The sequence below is a fragment of the Oncorhynchus nerka genome, linkage group LG18 (assembly GCF_034236695.1).
Source record: "Oncorhynchus nerka isolate Pitt River linkage group LG18, Oner_Uvic_2.0, whole genome shotgun sequence".
Classification (NCBI taxonomy): Eukaryota; Metazoa; Chordata; class Actinopteri; order Salmoniformes; family Salmonidae; genus Oncorhynchus; species Oncorhynchus nerka.
This window is the reverse complement of record NC_088413.1, coordinates 71259367-71277899: the sequence shown is the minus strand read 5'-3', so window position 1 is coordinate 71277899 and position 18533 is coordinate 71259367. Positions and strand designations below refer to the sequence as shown.

Here is an 18533-nt window from a genome sequence, read left to right as displayed (position 1 = left end):
ATGCATTGCAATGTTGCGGTGCAGGACAAAATGCAGGACAATTCCTGGATTTATCTATTAGAAAATTGTGAACTTCTGCTGCATTACTTTTAGAATATTTAATTCAATTTAACTAGGCAAGTCAGTTAATTCACTAAAGTTATTTTATAATTTGATAAAAAGGTAGAGTTACACAGCTGCATCCAATAAAGTTAACCAGACGTCTTGTAATTTTAATCAGCTACATATCTAATGAAAACATCCATACTCCTTCTCCAATTTTAAGTGGTTGCCCAAACCAGGGATTCAACATTAACCAGTGTGTCCAATTATTCTGCAAAAGAATGTTTTCTGCCAAAAACGAATGTGGTCAGAAGTTTGAATTGGTAAGTATTCACAATAGTTTTTGTAAGTATAGTTACTACTGTATGTTTTCATAATAGCTTAACTGTCCTTTAAATGGGCTAGCAAGACAAAGGTCAACAAATGTTTGAATTATTTCAATAGAAAGCAACACTTGGTCAGTCAATGTAAATGCCAGTTATGGCAAGTTCTGACTAATTTCATTAGGTAGTTCCAGTTCAGGCCCATTTAAACGAAAAATCAATTTCTGTTAAACGTCGTACCCCATTTGTGATGTATCCCATTGTCATACTACTTATTTTACTCCTGTCTCTACTGGTTTGTGTAGTAACCATTAACATTTGAAATGGAGGTTTAAGTAACTTCATTAAAAAAATACTACCCATTTGTTTGATTAGAAAATGTTAACTGCAAAGCATTTTCAATAATTGAGAATACGGTAGGGTGGTTTCACCAGGACATCCAAAAGAGAACCAGTAGATACACGTGTAACATCTAGACAAGTTTAAGCGAGTTTGTCATGCATCCTGGAGGTTTGTGTACACAATTTAATGAACTCAATACTAAGAAACTGTATTTTGATGACATAATGTACTGTAAAAAGTATTATGTTATTTACTCAAATGAACATTGAAAGGTTATTGCTATACGCACCTAGTTTGTGCAAAGCAGGGCGTTAAGACTACAGCAACAGTGAAGATTGCGAACTTGTTGGATTTGAAATGCTGAGGCACATGGATGTACCTAAGCAATACCCCTGCTAGCAGCACGTTTGCTGGGGGCCTTACTACAGTATGGAGCATGGTGCTCTGCGAGGTGAATGAGGTTGTATGAGGCCCATAGGCTGTGTTTAGACAGGCTGCCCAATTCTGATATTTTTTTCACACTAATTGGTCTTTTGACCAATCACATCATATCTTTTCACATCAGATCTTTTTCAGAGCTGATCTGATTGGTCAAAAGACAAATTAGTGAGATAAAAAAGATCAGAATTGGGCTGCCTGTGTAGACTCAGCCATAGCGACCTGGCCCTGGTGATAAGTGAAGTAACCCAATCAGATACAGCTCCATAATGCCTCTTAACTCTTGGTATACAGGCATTGAACAGCTGCGTTAAAGCACCATCATGTTTCCTTCTCACAGTATTTGGTTTTCCTGTAGTTCTCGCTTGTCTAAATGCAGGTACCTTACTATTGAAGACGAGCGAGCAGTTATAATAGTGATGCTCAGTCTATTATTCTTGCTGGCAGTCAAGGTCATTTTTATAATTGCCAATCAGAAACTTTCAATGGACTCGGTAAAGGGAGAGATGCCATAGATATGGCTAGAATAGAGAATTTGACAAATTTGAAGATTGTTCTGGTGGATTTGAAAACGGTTGTATTGTTGGTTTTTGTATTTGTTTCATGGACAGATTTTTGTTGACAGATTTGTCGTCGTACAGGTCTCAATGGCCTGGCCTTATCGGTTTCTTACATTTGAACCTTTTCTCTTTTAACTTGGAACTAACTAACTTCTTACAGAAGGGATACTAACTAATGCATGGTTTTGTGCTACATTTAGTAATGTTGATCATTTCAAGCCTGTAATTTGCACGGTTTTATTGTGATGAATGTGATTATGTATGCATACATTTTAGCAGTAAAAAAATGTGCACTTCTGTTTAAATGACTCCAAACTCATAGTGAGAAGAGAGAGAAATATGGGATAAAACATTCATTTGAATTCAAATCTCTTCATTTGAATTATTTTACCCATATTAATTCACTAGTCCTTCATGGGGATGGCATTGGTGATGCTTTTAAGATTACTTTCATGTAAAATACTGTATGCCAAATTGGCGTACTCTGTCCCAAATTACCATAACAATGGCCATTACATAGTTTTCTAATTTAAATGGTGTTTGCCATAATGATGTCTTGAGGACTACCATGCCAACCAATACCATTTCCTCCTTAAAGCTAAAAGCGTATCAAATCAGATAGTTTTGAATGTCAACAGAATTACTAGTCAAATTACCATGAGAGTGGAATCCCACATGTGAATGAAAGGGAAGTGCTGAAGCATCAAATGTGTGCTCTATACCCATTCATTTAGTTAATCTCCCCTCTTTTCCAGCTTCTCCCATATCTGCAATCTAATTTGACAGGATTTAAGCAATTGGAAATCCTCAACTTCAGGAATGGTAGTGTTGTGGTGAACAGCAAGATGAAAGTAGAAAAAGATGTGCCACATAACCTGACACAGGCCGTTCACTGTGTGCTAGAAGACTTCTGCAACGCTGCATCCAAACGACTAGACATTGAGATTGACAGTCGCTACCTGGACATAGAACCTGGTAAGCAATCTCTATATTGGCCTCAGAATGTTCTCACTGTCATAGACAGAAACAGCTCCTATCTAAATGATGGGGGCCCGGAGGACTAAATATACTTCTAGAATGCTCAATCTGGAAAGGCCAAAAGAATGCCACAGCAGCATAACTGCGTTGTCCTCTGCAGATGATGTCAAAAATCATTACTCTCTAGTCTCACAAGCACTTCCCTGGCAAAAACCTCATTACCTGCACCTTATTTAAAACAGACACCTTTATTCACATCAATCAACGTGCCCTCCAGTTTCTCCTTGGTCAGTGCTATCCGGGATCCTTGGGACGTTCCTACCCTAACCCCTAATCTTAACTGTTTAATTTCATCTTCAATGTGGGGTATGGACATCCCAAGGATCTCCGATAACATAGGACCATTTGTCCTTTGCATGCGAGGACAATGAAGGAACAAATCGGGGAGAGAGAGAGGTGAACAGCATTTCATTAATGCTAATGAATTATCCTCTTGCTCATTTCAGCTGACCAAGCAGATCCCTGCAAGTTCTTGGCCTGCAATGAGTTCTCCCAATGTGTGGTAAACAGTTGGACCCAGGAGGCTGAGTGTTTGTGTGACCCTGGCTACAGCACTACGAACGGTCTGCCCTGCCAGAGCATTTGTAACTTGGAGGAAGAATACTGCTTCAACGGGGGCCTTTGTGACATCATCCAGGGTCATGGAGCCACCTGCAGGTAGCCACGAGCTAACCGGCCAAACAGAAAGCTACGGTCCTCACTTTCCACCAACTGAAACACTAGCAACATAGCTCTTCTTGATGTTGTCTTGCACGAAAAAAATATATATGAAATTCTTCAAGAGCTCTTCGGATTCAACAATGCTCCAGCACGTGCCCTAGGGCTTTGTTGAATCTGAAAGGCATTTTTGACATATTGAGATATACTTTTTTTTTTTTTTTTTACTGTAGTAGAAGGAACTATAGCCAATGGGGTTGACACTAATCCTGTTTTCTCTCGAACATTTTAGATGTCCTGTAGGGAAATACTGGCACTATCACGGAGTGCGCTGCAATGAGCTGGTGTCACTGCCTGTAGATCCAGCCATTTTCATAGCCTGCCTCGTGGGAAGCCTCACCTTGGTTTGTGCCATCATAGGCATCTTGGTATTCATAAACAAGAAATGTTTCGGGAACCGAAAGACTGTGACTTTAGTGTAAGCAGGCCTTTTTTTATAACCTTTTTAATTGTTTTAGAGTTTTGCTACAATAGCTAGTTGTTGTTTTATAGCTTGGTTATTACGATCTTGTTATCTCCTTTGTGTTATAGGCATACAATTGCTCCCTATGCCTTTGAGAACACATTGAGAGTGAACCCTGTTTTTGAAAATGATGATGGCATCTTGACTCAAGTATCCAGCATAAGTACACCAGCACCCTCGAGTAGTGGTACTGGTTCTTCTCAAACATCAGAGCAAGAAGCTTTTCGCGCTATTGAAAATATACATCTAAGTATTGAGGTAATCTGTATAGCTCAATTGGCCCCATATTCTAAACAAACTAATACCACTAATCCAAACCGTATGCAAACATCACCTACTGTTTACTAATTCCGCTTATGACAAATAATAATTTCGATTCACAAGAAACAACCTTCTATCCTGGCTATAGTAAGAACAGGGCTGACAAAACAAGAAAAATGACAGCATCTTTGTGACTAAAAGTAAAGCTTTAATGAAGTAATGTACTCACATAGGTTCTGTGGTACATCTTAAAAACTTCCAGAACAGATCACATAACAAAGGCTTAAAACACTCAGAGAGGACAATGCATTGCCTGAGGAAGACCAGTCGGCTGAAACATGGTGCGTTCTGAGTATTTCTAATATTATCTGTTCTGTTCTTTTTTGAAAATGCACCACAGGTAAATCACAGGAATTTTCTTCATTAAATCTTTATTTTTGAATCGCCAAAGAGGCTCTCCTTGCTTTTACTTCGAATGATCAGCTCTTCTGCGCTCATTTTTTTCTTTGGTTAGTTCCTTCAACAAATTCTGAAGGATCGCGTTTCTACTCCATAGTACAGTGAGGTATACTTTCATACCCTAAACCCATTCTATAGTATCCTCATTATTCAGTATCCATGAAATTGGATGAACCCTCAATGATAATGTAGAGATTAAATGTCTGACTGTCTTATCAATTCCTAAAATCTATGTGTATGTATTTAAATTCCCCTGCACATAATTGACCAGATTATATATATATATATATATATATTGTATTAAAGTGATTTTCTGTAGAGATTCATTGTGGTGAGTCGTGATCAACATACCTCAAAAGATCCTTGGTTAATTTGAGGTCAGACATTTGAAGACTATTACAGTAGATGACTGTCAACAGGATACTCCATGTCAAACCATGCTGGTGAATGAGTAATAGAACCTTGTAGATGTCCAGTCAAACTCACGATCTTCCCTGGAGCACTAATATTACCCAACCTTCACCCTCAATGATTTCTTCCCTTGAAATTATATTTAGTGCCAAACGCATGCCTGCATACCTCTTTAATACGCTCCTAGTGTGTTCCTTGTGACCCATGAACAGTGTAAAGCTGTGTTTATCTGATACTTTTCCCCAGTTCCCCAGACAGCTCTACACAACCAGACCCGACAAGCTGGTCTCTGAAATGGTAGATTTCCATCACTGTATACCACACAACGAGGTAGGGGTGAAAATTCTGATCTTGGGCTCAGTTTGAATGTATCATATTGTCTAAGGGTAGACGCAGGGTTGGGTAGGTTAAATTCTAAATGTAATCCGTTGCAGTTACTTACTACCTTGTCCAAAATTGTAACCATTAACGTAAAAGTAATCCAAGAAGCAACCATATCAGTTTTCAAAATGATCTAATCTGATTACAATATTTTTTTCTGGTAACACAACTGATTTAATCACATTACATTGCATGTAATCAGTTACTCCCCAACCCTGCGTAGACCTCAGTTGTCCAATATGTTTATATATTGTATTAAATACTTTCTAGGAAAAGCATTTCAAAGCATTAGAAGGTAAGACATCAGTTGATAAGGTTGATTCTGATTTACTACTTAACCAAATCATAGTTTCTAATGCTGTTGAGCATGATTATGATTTAGAAAATGTCAAAGTAAATCACTGGCAGTGACATTGTCCATCTAACATGAGCATAATTACTTATTAATAGGAATAAAAATGATAATTGCAATATCACTGCATGTTAAAATGAAATTATTCAAATGATTGTGTGCAAGATAACCTATAAACATTCATAACATGTATTGTTTGTAATATAGTTAAATAATATGTCATTAATCTGGACGCTATAATCAGCAGCTTGAAAGTCATTAAGGGATCATTTCACAACATTTAGCACTTATGAATCTTTCTTAAAGTGGGTGTTAATAATGACATACCGGTAAGTATGTACTGTTTAACTATTTTAATTGCGTTATATTTATATAATTTACTACTGTTTAGGGTATAGTTCATGTGTCAATATGATTACAAATGTTACGTGCAATTTCTGACATGAAATAACATTTGATATACCCTTTTTTCCACATGTCCACTTTTCAGACATGGCGACCACCGAATGAGTACCGAACCTGTTGCCTGTTAAGGGCATCAGAAAACGAATGCTTTGAGGTAACTGTTCTTTGATGGCTAATTTCTTGGCACCAAGATTCTTGGTTGCTTTGAACTTGAGCGGTATACTCGAAATCTATCTTGTCTCTTGGAAATTCACGTCATGGCAGTGGACTCGTCAATTACTGGAATTACTGCATACATGGAGAAGTGTTCCATGGAATTGGATGTTACTGGAATTACTGCGTACATGGAGAAGTGTACCTAGGATTGGATGTTACTGGAATTACTACATACATGGAGAATTGTTCCATGGAATTGGATGTTACTGGAATTACAGCATACATGGAGAAGTGTTTCATGGAATTGGATGTTACTGGAATTACTGCATACATGGAGAAGTGTACCTAGGATTGGATGCATATTGCAGACGGCGTGTGGATATTACATGCTGGACTAGAAGGTTGTGTTAAGGTATACCCATCTATTTATACACGAGTATTTTCCTAACATTGAGTTGCACCCACCCCTTTTTACCCTCAGAACAGCCTCAATTCGTCAGGGCATGGACTCTTCAAGGTGTCGAAGGCAATCCATAGGGATGCTGGCCCATGTTGACTCCAATGCTTCCCGCAGTTGTCTCAAGTTGGCTGAATGTCCTTTGGGTTGTGGACCATTCTTGATACACAAAGGAAACTAATGAGCATGAAAAACCCAGCAGCGTTGAAGTTCTTGACACAAACTGGCTCACCTGGAACCTACTACCACACCCTGTTCAAAGGCACTTAAATATTTTGTCTTGCCCATTCACCCTCTGAATGGCACACACACATTCACAATTTGTCTCAAGGCTTGAAAATCCTTATTTAACCTGTCTCCTCCCCTTCATCTACACTGATTGAAGTGGATTTAACAATTGCCATCAATTTGGAATCATAGTGTTCACCTGGATTCACCTGGTCAGTCTAGGTCATGGAGAGAGCAGATGTTCGTAATGTTTTGTATATTCAGTGTATATTGAAGGCTAGGAATGTTTTTCAGATACTGTATATCCTTGACAAAGGGTGTTTTTCTTTCCTCACAATGAGGTATTTATTTACAAATTGATACACATGGTGGTATTATGACCTTAGATGAGATATTGCTTTAATGTTATTCTAACCTTTGTTCAGTGTCCCAAAAAAGAAAATGAATGTAAATGTTAACGCTTTTTACTTCATTCATGTTGTTTAAAGCAATACTCCTGTGTGTTATTTTAGCATAGTGTTGTGTAGATGCAAAATGTAGCAATACATCGGTGGGGAGAAAGGCAGTACTACAGTATACTGCTGTACGACACATTTCCACAAATCACGTGTGTTTTGAGTACAAGATCAAAAACACACTTGGTGGCTTACCCCCCCCACCCTTTTACATTTAATATTGAAAAATAAAGTATTTTCCTACAATATCTTAATTTGTGGGGGTCAATTGGTTATTTCATTAAATTGCTCACAATCAAAATGTATTTCAATGAATTTTCCATCAACATTGTCAAAGTATTGTTATTTTATGATGATTATTAGAATATCCATTCAAAGTCTTTGGCTCTTTACTGCTCTTCACTTGGATCAAACAAACAGTCATCAGCCGTTTAGGAAGTACAAATAGAAGTAGTCTTGCTATTAATTACAGTATACACAATGATAAAAGGTAGACTACATTTATTTCCTATATTGCAGTGCAACAATCAGCATACAATAGAAGTTAAATCTGAAATGGAAAAATAGCTACAAAGATTACACTGAGGAACGTGTAATGTCAACATTATTTCACTATACAGAAAATAAACAAGGATATCACTCTCATTATTAAATTGTTAATAAATGATAACTGCTGGTCCACAATGAGATGAAAGTCAAATATCAGCAAATCGAGTCAAGTAATCTAGATATCAAACCTGAAGGACAAAATATCACAATCACACGTACAAACGTTAAACTTTCAACATGGTTATAGATGGGTTAGCAGCTAGCTGACATCATCACGAAAAAGATGTACGCGCGTTTCCATGGGGCAGTCGTCAGCAGTATTTATTGTGATTCTGGACGGCCAGATTGCTAGCAACAATGACAAACTGCCTTGTGTGAAATTGTAAATGGCTCGTTTCATCTCGTTCTTGGTACCATGTCTTGTTTTGAGGTGTTTTGACTGATTTCATGTCAATAATAATATGGCTAGAATTCGCTAGCTAGCTAAACAACAACTCACAATGTATTTGAGAGACAAGTGGTCATTGTGTACATTTATGTTTTCAATAAACATTGGAGATGAAATATAGCTTACATGTTGTCAACAATTTAAGCCAACACCGTCTGTTTCGCCCCATTGGTTGTGCATGCATCAGTTTGGTTGCTAAACCAACCCATCTATTAAAATAGTTTGACAATTGCATTTTATATTAGTGGTGAACAGAAAGCGCTTGGGAGTTCCCTCTATGAAAATACATTTACAAATGCCTACAAATCCTATGATTGAAAAAATGTATAAACTTCTTTTAAAAGGTCCACTGCAGCGGTTTTTGTCTCACTATTAAAATCATTTCTGGGTAACAATTAGTACCTTACTGTAATTGTTTTTTCAATTAAAATGGTCAAAAATTAACAAAAAAAATAGCTTCTTAGCAAAGAGCAATTATTAAGCAAGAATTTAGCTAGGACTATCTGGGAGTGGTCTAAGTAGGGAGGGGAAAACTGACAATTTGCTGTTATTGGCAGAGAGGTTTGGAACTCTCTTTCTTACTGGTCTATTAACTAATTCACCATTGAAGGCCACATGTACATCCCAACAAAACAGGCTAAAATTTCAGACGGTCTTTTCAAACATCTCTTACACATTATCAGAATTTTCACAGTATTATTCCAACCTCATATTGTATCTTCGAAATATGTATAAAACACAGGCAAATCATTTTTTTTGACTACACTGGGCCTCTTAGATGAGAATATATTGTGTCACCATGGCCTACAAATATAGTGCTTGAGGTTTCTTTCACCATGACATATTCATAGATAATAGGTAGACTCTACCACTGTGTGGCCTTCTCTGTCCCACTATTGTTTGTGGAGATATGTTCTGATGAAGGTTGGCTGCCAGGAAAGCTCAGCTATAATTAAATTACATTTGCATCTGACTGGATGTGTGCAGATACTTTTTCCTGTTTCTCCAACTGTGACAAAAAAAAAGATATTCGGAAAGTGTATATTTTCACAGCACCCCAAAGTGGTTTGTGCTCCACTTAATCTATGAGAGTTGTGGGTTAACAATGACATGCATAATTCAGTATTAGCTAAAATTAAGATGTTATTGTAGATACAGTATAAAAAATACAAAGAAAGTGTAGTAACTAAATGTAACATGTCCCAGCATCACTGCAGCAACAAATAATCTGTTCTATTTGGACGATAACACTACTTATGACCTGCTTTATGCTTAAAAGGTAAACCCGAAATCCTAATTATACAACATAACATGTCGACACAATAAGTTATTCCCAGAGCCCATAAAGCCAAATACTTGTAACATTTATTCAATCAAATATAACAGTTCCAACAGTGCTTCGTTTTCATTTAGCAATGAAACAAGGAAGTGCAGCTTTGAAACGTGTCTCAATAATATCAAATAGTTTTAAGGCCTCGAAGTAAAGATTTCATTTAAACGTAGCCATTGCATGAAGACGGGATGTATATTGGTCTTTATTTTCACACAGCAAAACCCACAAAAATGACAAAAATCTACTTTTAAAAAACACAACAAAGAACTAAGTAAAACTTTGAAATGCCCTCGGTGAGATAACTAAGTGTTGACAGAGTTTGGGAAACGCTGGGCTATCTGTGTACGTTTTGGTTTTAGCCACAACATTACACAGTTGATTATTCGAATCAGCTGTGTAGTGCTTGGGCAAAAACCAAAACATGTACCCCTTGGTTTGGGAGATCCTGCATTAGCCTGAAAGGCTGCTATGATAGAGGGTGCTTCTGCTCTTTTCCCTTTACTTATTGCCTTCCTACTGAGCCTATGGACATGGGTGGTCCCTCTGGTTCACTGGAGGAGGTTCTGTAGCATGGCTGTGGCATACGTGGGCCTGGCCTGCTTGCTTTCGATGGCGTTTCGCAGGTATGTGATCCCGTCGCAGCGTTCCCAGATCTCCTCAAACTGCCGAGGCAGGATCTCAGCCCCTCTCTTCCGGGTCAGCCCAGTCTCTTCCAGGCTTAGCTCACACATCTCCATGTCGTCTTTCCCTGAGGATGGAGGGAGGGAGAGAGATAGAGAGACACTGACAGTCAAAACAGGATTTAATAGGGTAGGGAGTATGCATACACAGAGAATATATATGATTGAATAGGGATATTTTCAGGACACACGCACAAAACCATCTACTTGACACACTCATAATTACTGACCAACTAAATGTAATAACTAAAACATGCACTAATACATACTGCGCTTAGAGTTTTAAACACATCAATGTACATATCCAGAAGATATCAAAGCTGATCCAGCTGGAGGGACCCACCTGCCACCAGCAGGATGGGCTGCTTGTCTGGGTGCAGTTCCAACTGCCTGGCGATCCAGGGCCCGTCAAAGTGGGAATACCACCAGCCCTTCTTCTTGTTCTGGGGGTCCTTGTACTGGTCAGCGGGCCGGATGAAGGGAATGCGGAAGTATCGCTGCTGGCGGTTCATGGCCATCTCCTGCTGCTGGGTGGCCACGGCCGGGGCCGGATTCTGTTGGGCTGTAATGTGGCGGGTTTGACGTCATTATACTGCCAGATATGATATTATGTGATTACATTTGGAATTACGGGTGTTTTTGTTTCGTAAGAGGAACAATCCTGTTTTGGTCCCGTGTGACTCAGTTGGTAGAGCATGGCACTTGCAACGCCAGGGTTGTGGGTTTGATTGCCATGGGGGACGGGTATGGAAAAAGAGTATGAAAATGCATGCACTCACTACTGTAAGTCACTCTGGAGAAGAGCGTCTGCTGAATGACTAAAATGTACAATTTTATACAGAGAAGAGTCCATTTATGTTTGAAGCAATTTCCTCTCTGAAGTTAAGACCATGACTGAGTTGAAGGGGTGAATCTTTGGGTGGTGGAAGTAAGCAAAAACATGAAACTCTGAAAATATGAGACATCAAAGATGAGATAAAATACACAAACACATGCCATGGGGGGAAGCCAGGTAAGCTGCTTACAAGGCAGACTTTCAAGAACTTGCTTCCTGAAGCCAAACCAAAGGCAAAGTAAATGGGACCTTTGAGAAAGCTTTCACATCAATAGAGACATATGCAAATACAGGGAAAGCAACTAAATCTGTCTGTTCCTGGGATGAAGGGCAAACAAAGGAGACTGTAGCTTTCATGTGCGTAAAGAATACATTTACTTTAAAAGTGTTTTTTGGGGTACGAGGTGAATGCATCATGCTTAGCTGGTTTCCGAGCCCGAGATGAATGCATCATGCTTGGCTGTTTTCAAATCAAATTACATTTTATTGGTCACATACTCATGGTTAGCAGATGTTATTGCGATTGCAGCGAAATGCTTACGCTTCTAGATCTGACAGTGCAGCAGTATCTAACAGGTAATATCTAAAAATTCCACAACAAAACCTAATACACACAATCTAGTAAAGGAATGGGAGGAGAATATATAGGTATAAAATATATAGATGAGCAGTGACAGAGCAGTTAAGATGTAATAGACAGTAAAGAATAGATAGTGAAGGATACAGTATACACATATGAGATGAGTAATGCAGGATATGTAAACATTCTTAAAGTGACATTATTAAAAGTGACTAGTGGTCCATTTATTAAAGTGGCCAATGATATCAGGTCTGTAGGTAGGCAGCCGCCTCTCTGTGCTAGTGGTGGCTGTTTAACAATCTGATGGCCTTGAGATTGAAAAACATCTATCTCTCTGTCCCAGCTCTGATGCACCTATACTGAACTTGCCATCTGGATGGAAGCGGGGTGGAACAAGCAGTGGCTCGGGTGGTTATTGTCGTTGATTATCTTTTTTGCCTTCCTGTGACATCGGGTGCTGTTGGTGTCTTGGAGGGCATGTAGTTTTCCCCGGTGATGCGTTGTGTAGACCGCACCACCCTCTGGAGAGCCCTGCGGTTGTGGGCGGTGCAGTTGCTGTACCAGGCGGTGATACAGCCCGACAGGATGCTCTCAATTGTGTACCTGTAAAAGTTAGTGAGGATTTTCGGTGACAAGCCACATTTTTTCTGCCTCCTGAGGTTGAAGAGGTGCTGCTGCGCCTTCTTCACCACGCTGTCTGTGTGGGTGGACCATTTCAGTTTGTCCGTGATGTGTATGCCGAGGAACTTAAACCTCTCCACCCTTTCAACTACTGTCCTGTCAATGTAGATAGATAGGGGGCTGCTCCCTCTGCTATTTCCTGAAGTCCACGATCATCTCTTTTGTTTTGTTGACATTGAGTGTGAGGTTATTTTCCTGACACCACACTCCGAGGGCCCTCACATCCTCCCTGTAGGCCGTCTCGTCGTTGTTGGTAATCAAGCCTACCACTGTAGTGTCGTATGCAAACTTGATGATTCAGTTGGAGGCGTGCATGGCCTTGCAGTCGTGGGTGAATAGGGAGTACAGGAGGGGGCTGAGAATGCACCCTTGTGGGGCCCCAGTGTTGAGGATCAGTGGAGTGGAGATGTTGTTTCCTACCTTCACCACCTGGGGGCGGCCCATCAGGAAGTCCAGGACCCAGTTGCACAGGGCGGGGTCAAGACCTGGGGTCGATACCCAGGGTCTCAAGCTTAATGATGAGTTTGGAGGGTGTTGAATGCATCATGCCTGGCTGTTTTCCGGTCCGAGGTGAACACAACATGCTTGGCTGTTTTCCCGGGTCTGAGGTGAACACAACATGCTTGGCTGGTTTCCAGGTCCAAGGTGAATACTTCATGCCTGGCTGGTTTCCGGGTCTGAGGTGAACACAACATGCTTGGCTGGTTTCCGGGTCCGAGGTGAACCCATCATGCCTGGCTGGTTTCCGGGTCCGAGGTGAACCCATCATGCCTGGCTGGTTTCCGGGTTCGAGGTGAACCCATCATGCCTGGCTGGTTTCCGGGTCTGAGGTGAACCCATCATGCCTGGCTGGTTTCCGGCTCCGAGGTGAACCCATCATGCCTGGCTGGTTTCCGGGTCCGAGGTGAACCCATCATGCCTGGCTCGTTTCCGGGTCCGAGGTGAACCCATCATGCCTGGCTGGTTTCCGGGTCTGAGGTGAACCCATCATGCCTGGCTGGTTTCCGGGTCTGAGGTGAATACATCATGCTTGGCTGGTTGGAGCGAGTGGTCATGGTAGTGCACCACTAAACCCGATGAGGCGTCGTGGCAGCTGAGTCTTATTGGACGGGAGCTACAGTAGGTTTTAGAGCCGGGCTTTTTAGAAAACTAAGTGAATGTCTGAAAAGAACATGTGGGTTATTTATAAAATGTGCATTAATCCTCCTGCATCATCATGAGAAGAGATGACGCCATGGAGACACCCCTGTTTTTACCGTCTAGGGCTCACTGGTGCATTGCTGCTTTTTCTTGCTTCTATTCCATGTTAATACGACAGGAACGCAAATGACTATTTCCCATTTTAAAAGTCAAGTAGTGTTGTCATGATACCAGAATTTTGACTTTGATACGATTCAGTTTAAATATCACAATACTCGATACCATCATGATACTCGATACCAAACTGATACCACAGCAAAAAAAAAAGAAGGCATATTAACCAAAGTGACAGAATGGCACTTGATCCAGGCAGATAACTCTGCTCCCCCTACAATTGCTGGGCATCTTTTCGAGTAAATATCATTTCATTTGAAAAAGGTTACATCAAAATGTTTTAGAGACTGTTGATTAATTAATGCATACATGGCTATATAAATCATACACTCAATTTTACTTTGTTTTTTACCAATCTAACTACATAACAGTAATAATTTATTTGAATGGTAAATCTCTATTGATAAATTGGGTAAATCAAGGCCTATTCACAATACAGGTGAATGCATATTCAATAGTAGTCTGTGCATGCATTGAGTTACTGAGCTTGTTTTGGCTGATTTCATGGGGCTTCAGATGACAATCTGTTTCCCTTCCATTTGGGACTTGTGTTGTACTGATCAACATTTGCATAGAAATATCTTCTTTTAGAAAAGTGTGCCCTGTCTCTTTAACCAGTAAGAACGTCATTGAGAGGGCCGGCCCGTCAGAGCCCTATTCACACACACAGTTGGTTCAATAGATAATCTTTGGAAGAAAGAGACTGATGAAGTGAATAAATAAAGTTTTGGTGGCAATCAGCTTTGAAATTCACGTATTTTGCGTTATGGTTTGCATATTATCACAAACAAAGTACTGATGTTCTAGTAAGGGAAGTTATCCTACAAAGCTGGAAGCTAACGGTATCTTCTTGCATTGTAACGTGTTGTAGCTGGTAAGTACATTGTCTTGCCAATAGTTTCAACAGTTCTACATGCCGTGTTGCATTACTCAAGTGTGTTAACTTCTGTGCAGCATGAGGGAGAAGCTAACATGATGCAGACACCCAGCGCAGGCTAAGTGGAGCATGAGGGAGGAGCTAACATGATGCAGACTCCTAGCGCAGGCTAAGTGCAGCATGAGGGAGGAGCTAACATGATGCAGACACCCAGCGCAGGCTAAGTGGAGCATGAGGGAGGAGCTAACATGATGCAGACACCCAGCGCAGGCTAAGTGGAGCATGAGGGAGGAGCTAACATGATGCAGACACCCAGCGCAGGCTAAGTGGAGCATGAGGGAGGAGCAAACATGATGCAGACTCCTAGCGCAGGCTAAGTGGAGCATGAGGGAGGAGCTAACATGATGCAGACTCCTAGCGCAGGCTAAGTGGAGCATGAGGGAGGAGCTAACATGATGCAGACTCCTAGCGCAGGCTAAGTGGAGCATGAGGGAGGAGCTAACATGATGCAGACTCCTAGCGCAGGCTACGTGGAGCATGAGGGAGGAGCTAACATGATGCAGACACCCAGCGCAGGCTAAGTGGAGCATGAGTGAGGAGCTAACATGATGCAGACTCCCAGTGCAGGCTAAGTGGAGCATGGGTGAGGAGCTAACATGATGCAGACTCCCAGTGCAGGCTAAGTGGAGCATGAGTGAGGAGCTAACATGATGCGGCCCAGACAACCAGTGCAGGCTAAGTGGAGCATGAGTGAGGAGCTAACATGATGCAGACTACCAGCGCAGGCTAAGTGGAGCATGAGTGAGGAGCTAACATGATGCGGCCCAGACAACCAGTGTAGGCTAAGTGGAGCATGAGTGAGGAGCTAACATGATGCAGACTACCAGCGCAGGCTAAGTGGAGCATGAGTGAGGAGCTAACATGATGCAGACTCCCAGTGCAGGCTAAGTGGAGCATGGGTGAGGAGCTAACATGATGCGGCCCAGACAACCAGTGCAGGCTAAGTGGAGCATGAGTGAGGAGCTAACATGATGCGGCCCAGACTCCCAGTGCAGGCTAAGTGGAGCATGAGTGAGGAGCTAACATGATGCAGACTCCCAGTGCAGGCTAAGTGGAGCATGAGGGAGGAGCTAACATGATGCAGACTCCCAGTGCAGGCTAAGTGGAGCATGTGTGAGGAGCTAACATGATGCAGACTCCCAGTGCAGGCTAAGTGGAGCATGAGGGAGGAGCTAACATGATGCGGCCCAGACTCCCAGTGCAGGCTAAGTGGAGCATGAAGGAGGAGCTAACATGATGCAGCCCAGACTCCCAGTGCAGGCTAAGTGGAGCATGAGTGAGGAGCTAACATGATGCAGACTCCCAGTGCAGGCTAAGTGGAGCATGAGGGAGGAGCTAACATGATGCGGCCCAGACTCCCAGTGCAGGCTAAGTGGAGCATGAAGGAGGAGCTAACATGATGCAGCCCAGACTCCCAGTGCAGGCTAAGTGGAGCGTGAGTGAGGAGCTAACATGATGCAGACTCCCAGTGCAGGCTAAGTGGAGCATGTGTGAGGAGCTAACATGATGCAGACTCCCAGTGCAGGCTAAGTGGAGCATGAGGGAGGAGCTAACATGATGTGGCCCAGACTCCCAGTGCAGGCTAAGTGGAGCAAGAAGGAGGAGCTAACATGATGCAGCCCAGACTCCCAGTGCAGGCTAAGTGGAGCATGAGGGAGGAGCTAACATGATGCAGACTCCCAGTGCAGGCTAAGTGGAGCATGAGGGAGGAGCTAACATGATGCAGACTCCCAGTGCAGGCTAAGTGGAGCATGAGGGAGGAGCTAACATGATGCGGCCCAAACAGATGAAAGAAACTGATAAAAAAGGATGCTACTGTAGAAAACGCGGAGTCCTTAATGGACACAAATTGTGATAGCGGGGTTAAGCCAGAACGTGTTAATGTCTGAACACAATCCTGGGTTGAGGAGCGCAGTCTACAGTAGTAGCATCCCAGGACAGGGAATCTCACTCACCGTAGTCAGTGACAGATTTGGGGGCCCTCTGCTCAGCAGCTGTGTCACGTTTCTTGTTCTTGGATTTCCAGGCGTGGTAGACCTTGAGACGGCGATGGAACTCCTCCCTGCATGCCGCCAGCAGCTCAATATCTACACAGGGATGACAACAGTAAATTAAACATGCTTAAGGTTATAGGAGTAGGCCCTTCCATTTTATGCCACCATTAATGTAATATCCGTGAAACAAATATGGACTATTTTCTATACCACCTTTACCAATAAAATATACACTGAAAAAAAATATAGACGCAACATGTAAAGTGTTGGTCCCATGTTTCATGAGCCGAAATAAAATATCCCATACATTTTCCATATGCCCAAAAGATTATTTCTCAAAAATGTGCACAAATTTGTTTACATCCCTGTTAGTGAGCATTTCTCCTTTACCAAGCTAATCCATCCACCTGACAGGTTTGGCATATCAAGAAGCTGATTAAACAATATGATCATTATTACACAGGTGCACCTGTGTCTATACAATGCCACAGAGGTCTCAAGTTGGAGAATGTAATTGGCATGCTGACCGCAGGAATATCCACCAGAGCTGTTTCCAAAGAATCAGATGTTAATTTCTCTACCATAAGCCACCTCAAACGTCATTTTAGAGAATTTGGCAATACCTCCAACAGGCCTCAACCTCAGACCATGTATAACCATGCCAGCCCAGGACCGCCATATCCGGCTTCTTCACCTGTGGGATCGTCTGAGACCAGCTACCCGGACAGCTGATGAAACTGTTGGTTGGCACAGTTGCTGACAAAACTGTCAGAAACTGTCTCACGGAAGCTCATCTGCATGCTCGTCACCTCACCAGGGTCTTGACCTGACTGTAGTTTGGCGTCAGTGGGCAAATGCTCACCTTCACTGGCATGCTGGAGAAGTGTGCTCTTCACAGATTAATCTCGGTTTCAACTGTACCGGGCAGATGGCAGACAGTGTGTACGGTGTCGACAATGTATACGGTGTTGCATTTTATCGAGATACCGTAACAAAGATCCTGATGCCCATTGTGATGCTCTTCATCTGCCGCCATCACCTCATGTTTTAGCATGATAATGCACTGCCCCATGTCGCAAGGTCCCAGTTGGCCTGCATACTCAACAGACATGTCACGCATTAAGCCTGTTTGGGATGCTCTGGATCGACCCATATGACAGCATGTTCCAGTTCCTGCCATTATCCAGGAACTTCACATATACATTGAAGAGGAGTGGGACAACATTTCACAGGACAATCAACAGCCTGATAAACTATGTGAAGGAGATGTGTCTCGCTACATGAGGCAAATGGTGGTCACACCAGATACTGACTGGTTTTCTGATCCACGGACCTATTTTTTTTTTTTACGGTATCTGTGACCAACATACGCATATCTGCATTCCCAGTCATGTGAAATGAATAGATTGGGCCTAATGTATTTATTTCAATTTACTAATTTACTTATATGAACTATAAGTCTTTGAAATTGTTGCATGTAGCGATTATATTTTTGTTCAGTATAATTTCTGTGAATCAAATGTGGAGTATTTTCTATACCTCCTTTACCAATAAAATGTTGGTTATATCGATATAGTTTGAACATTCACAACTGGCCCAATGGACAGTGAACAGGTAAGTCTACACTCACACACAGTCGTTGCAATGTTTTTTTATAAAACAGATATATCGATATGGGAAAATGCAAATGATAT

The 18533-nt window shown here is 41.7% G+C and overlaps 2 protein-coding genes across 5 annotated transcripts in view; one reads left to right on the top strand and one right to left on the bottom strand.

The window, feature by feature from the left end:
* LOC115146400 (interphotoreceptor matrix proteoglycan 1-like) overlaps positions 1-8027 on the top strand; it is a 38195-nt gene extending 30168 nt beyond the window's left edge. Inside the window, exons 13-18 of the mRNA XM_065003364.1 lie at positions 2461-2680; positions 3190-3400; positions 3693-3878; positions 3992-4181; positions 5301-5384; positions 6278-8027. Of these exons, the coding sequence (XP_064859436.1) occupies positions 2461-2680; positions 3190-3400; positions 3693-3878; positions 3992-4181; positions 5301-5384; positions 6278-6361 (975 nt within the window). The 3' untranslated portion in view covers positions 6362-8027. The remainder of the gene's footprint in view (positions 1-2460; positions 2681-3189; positions 3401-3692; positions 3879-3991; positions 4182-5300; positions 5385-6277) is intronic.
* The window catches only part of LOC115146398 (unconventional myosin-VI-like), a 120431-nt gene continuing 109870 nt past the window's right edge, over positions 7973-18533 (bottom strand). For all 4 annotated transcript variants that reach the window (XM_029688445.2, XM_029688442.2, XM_029688441.2 and 1 more), the window contains 3 exons: positions 16801-16932; positions 10842-11060; positions 7973-10566 (listed from right to left, as the gene is read on the bottom strand). In XM_029688445.2, coding sequence (XP_029544305.2) covers positions 10367-10566; positions 10842-11060; positions 16801-16932 — 551 coding nt within the window. In that variant the 3' untranslated portion in view covers positions 7973-10366. The remainder of the gene's footprint in view (positions 10567-10841; positions 11061-16800; positions 16933-18533) is intronic.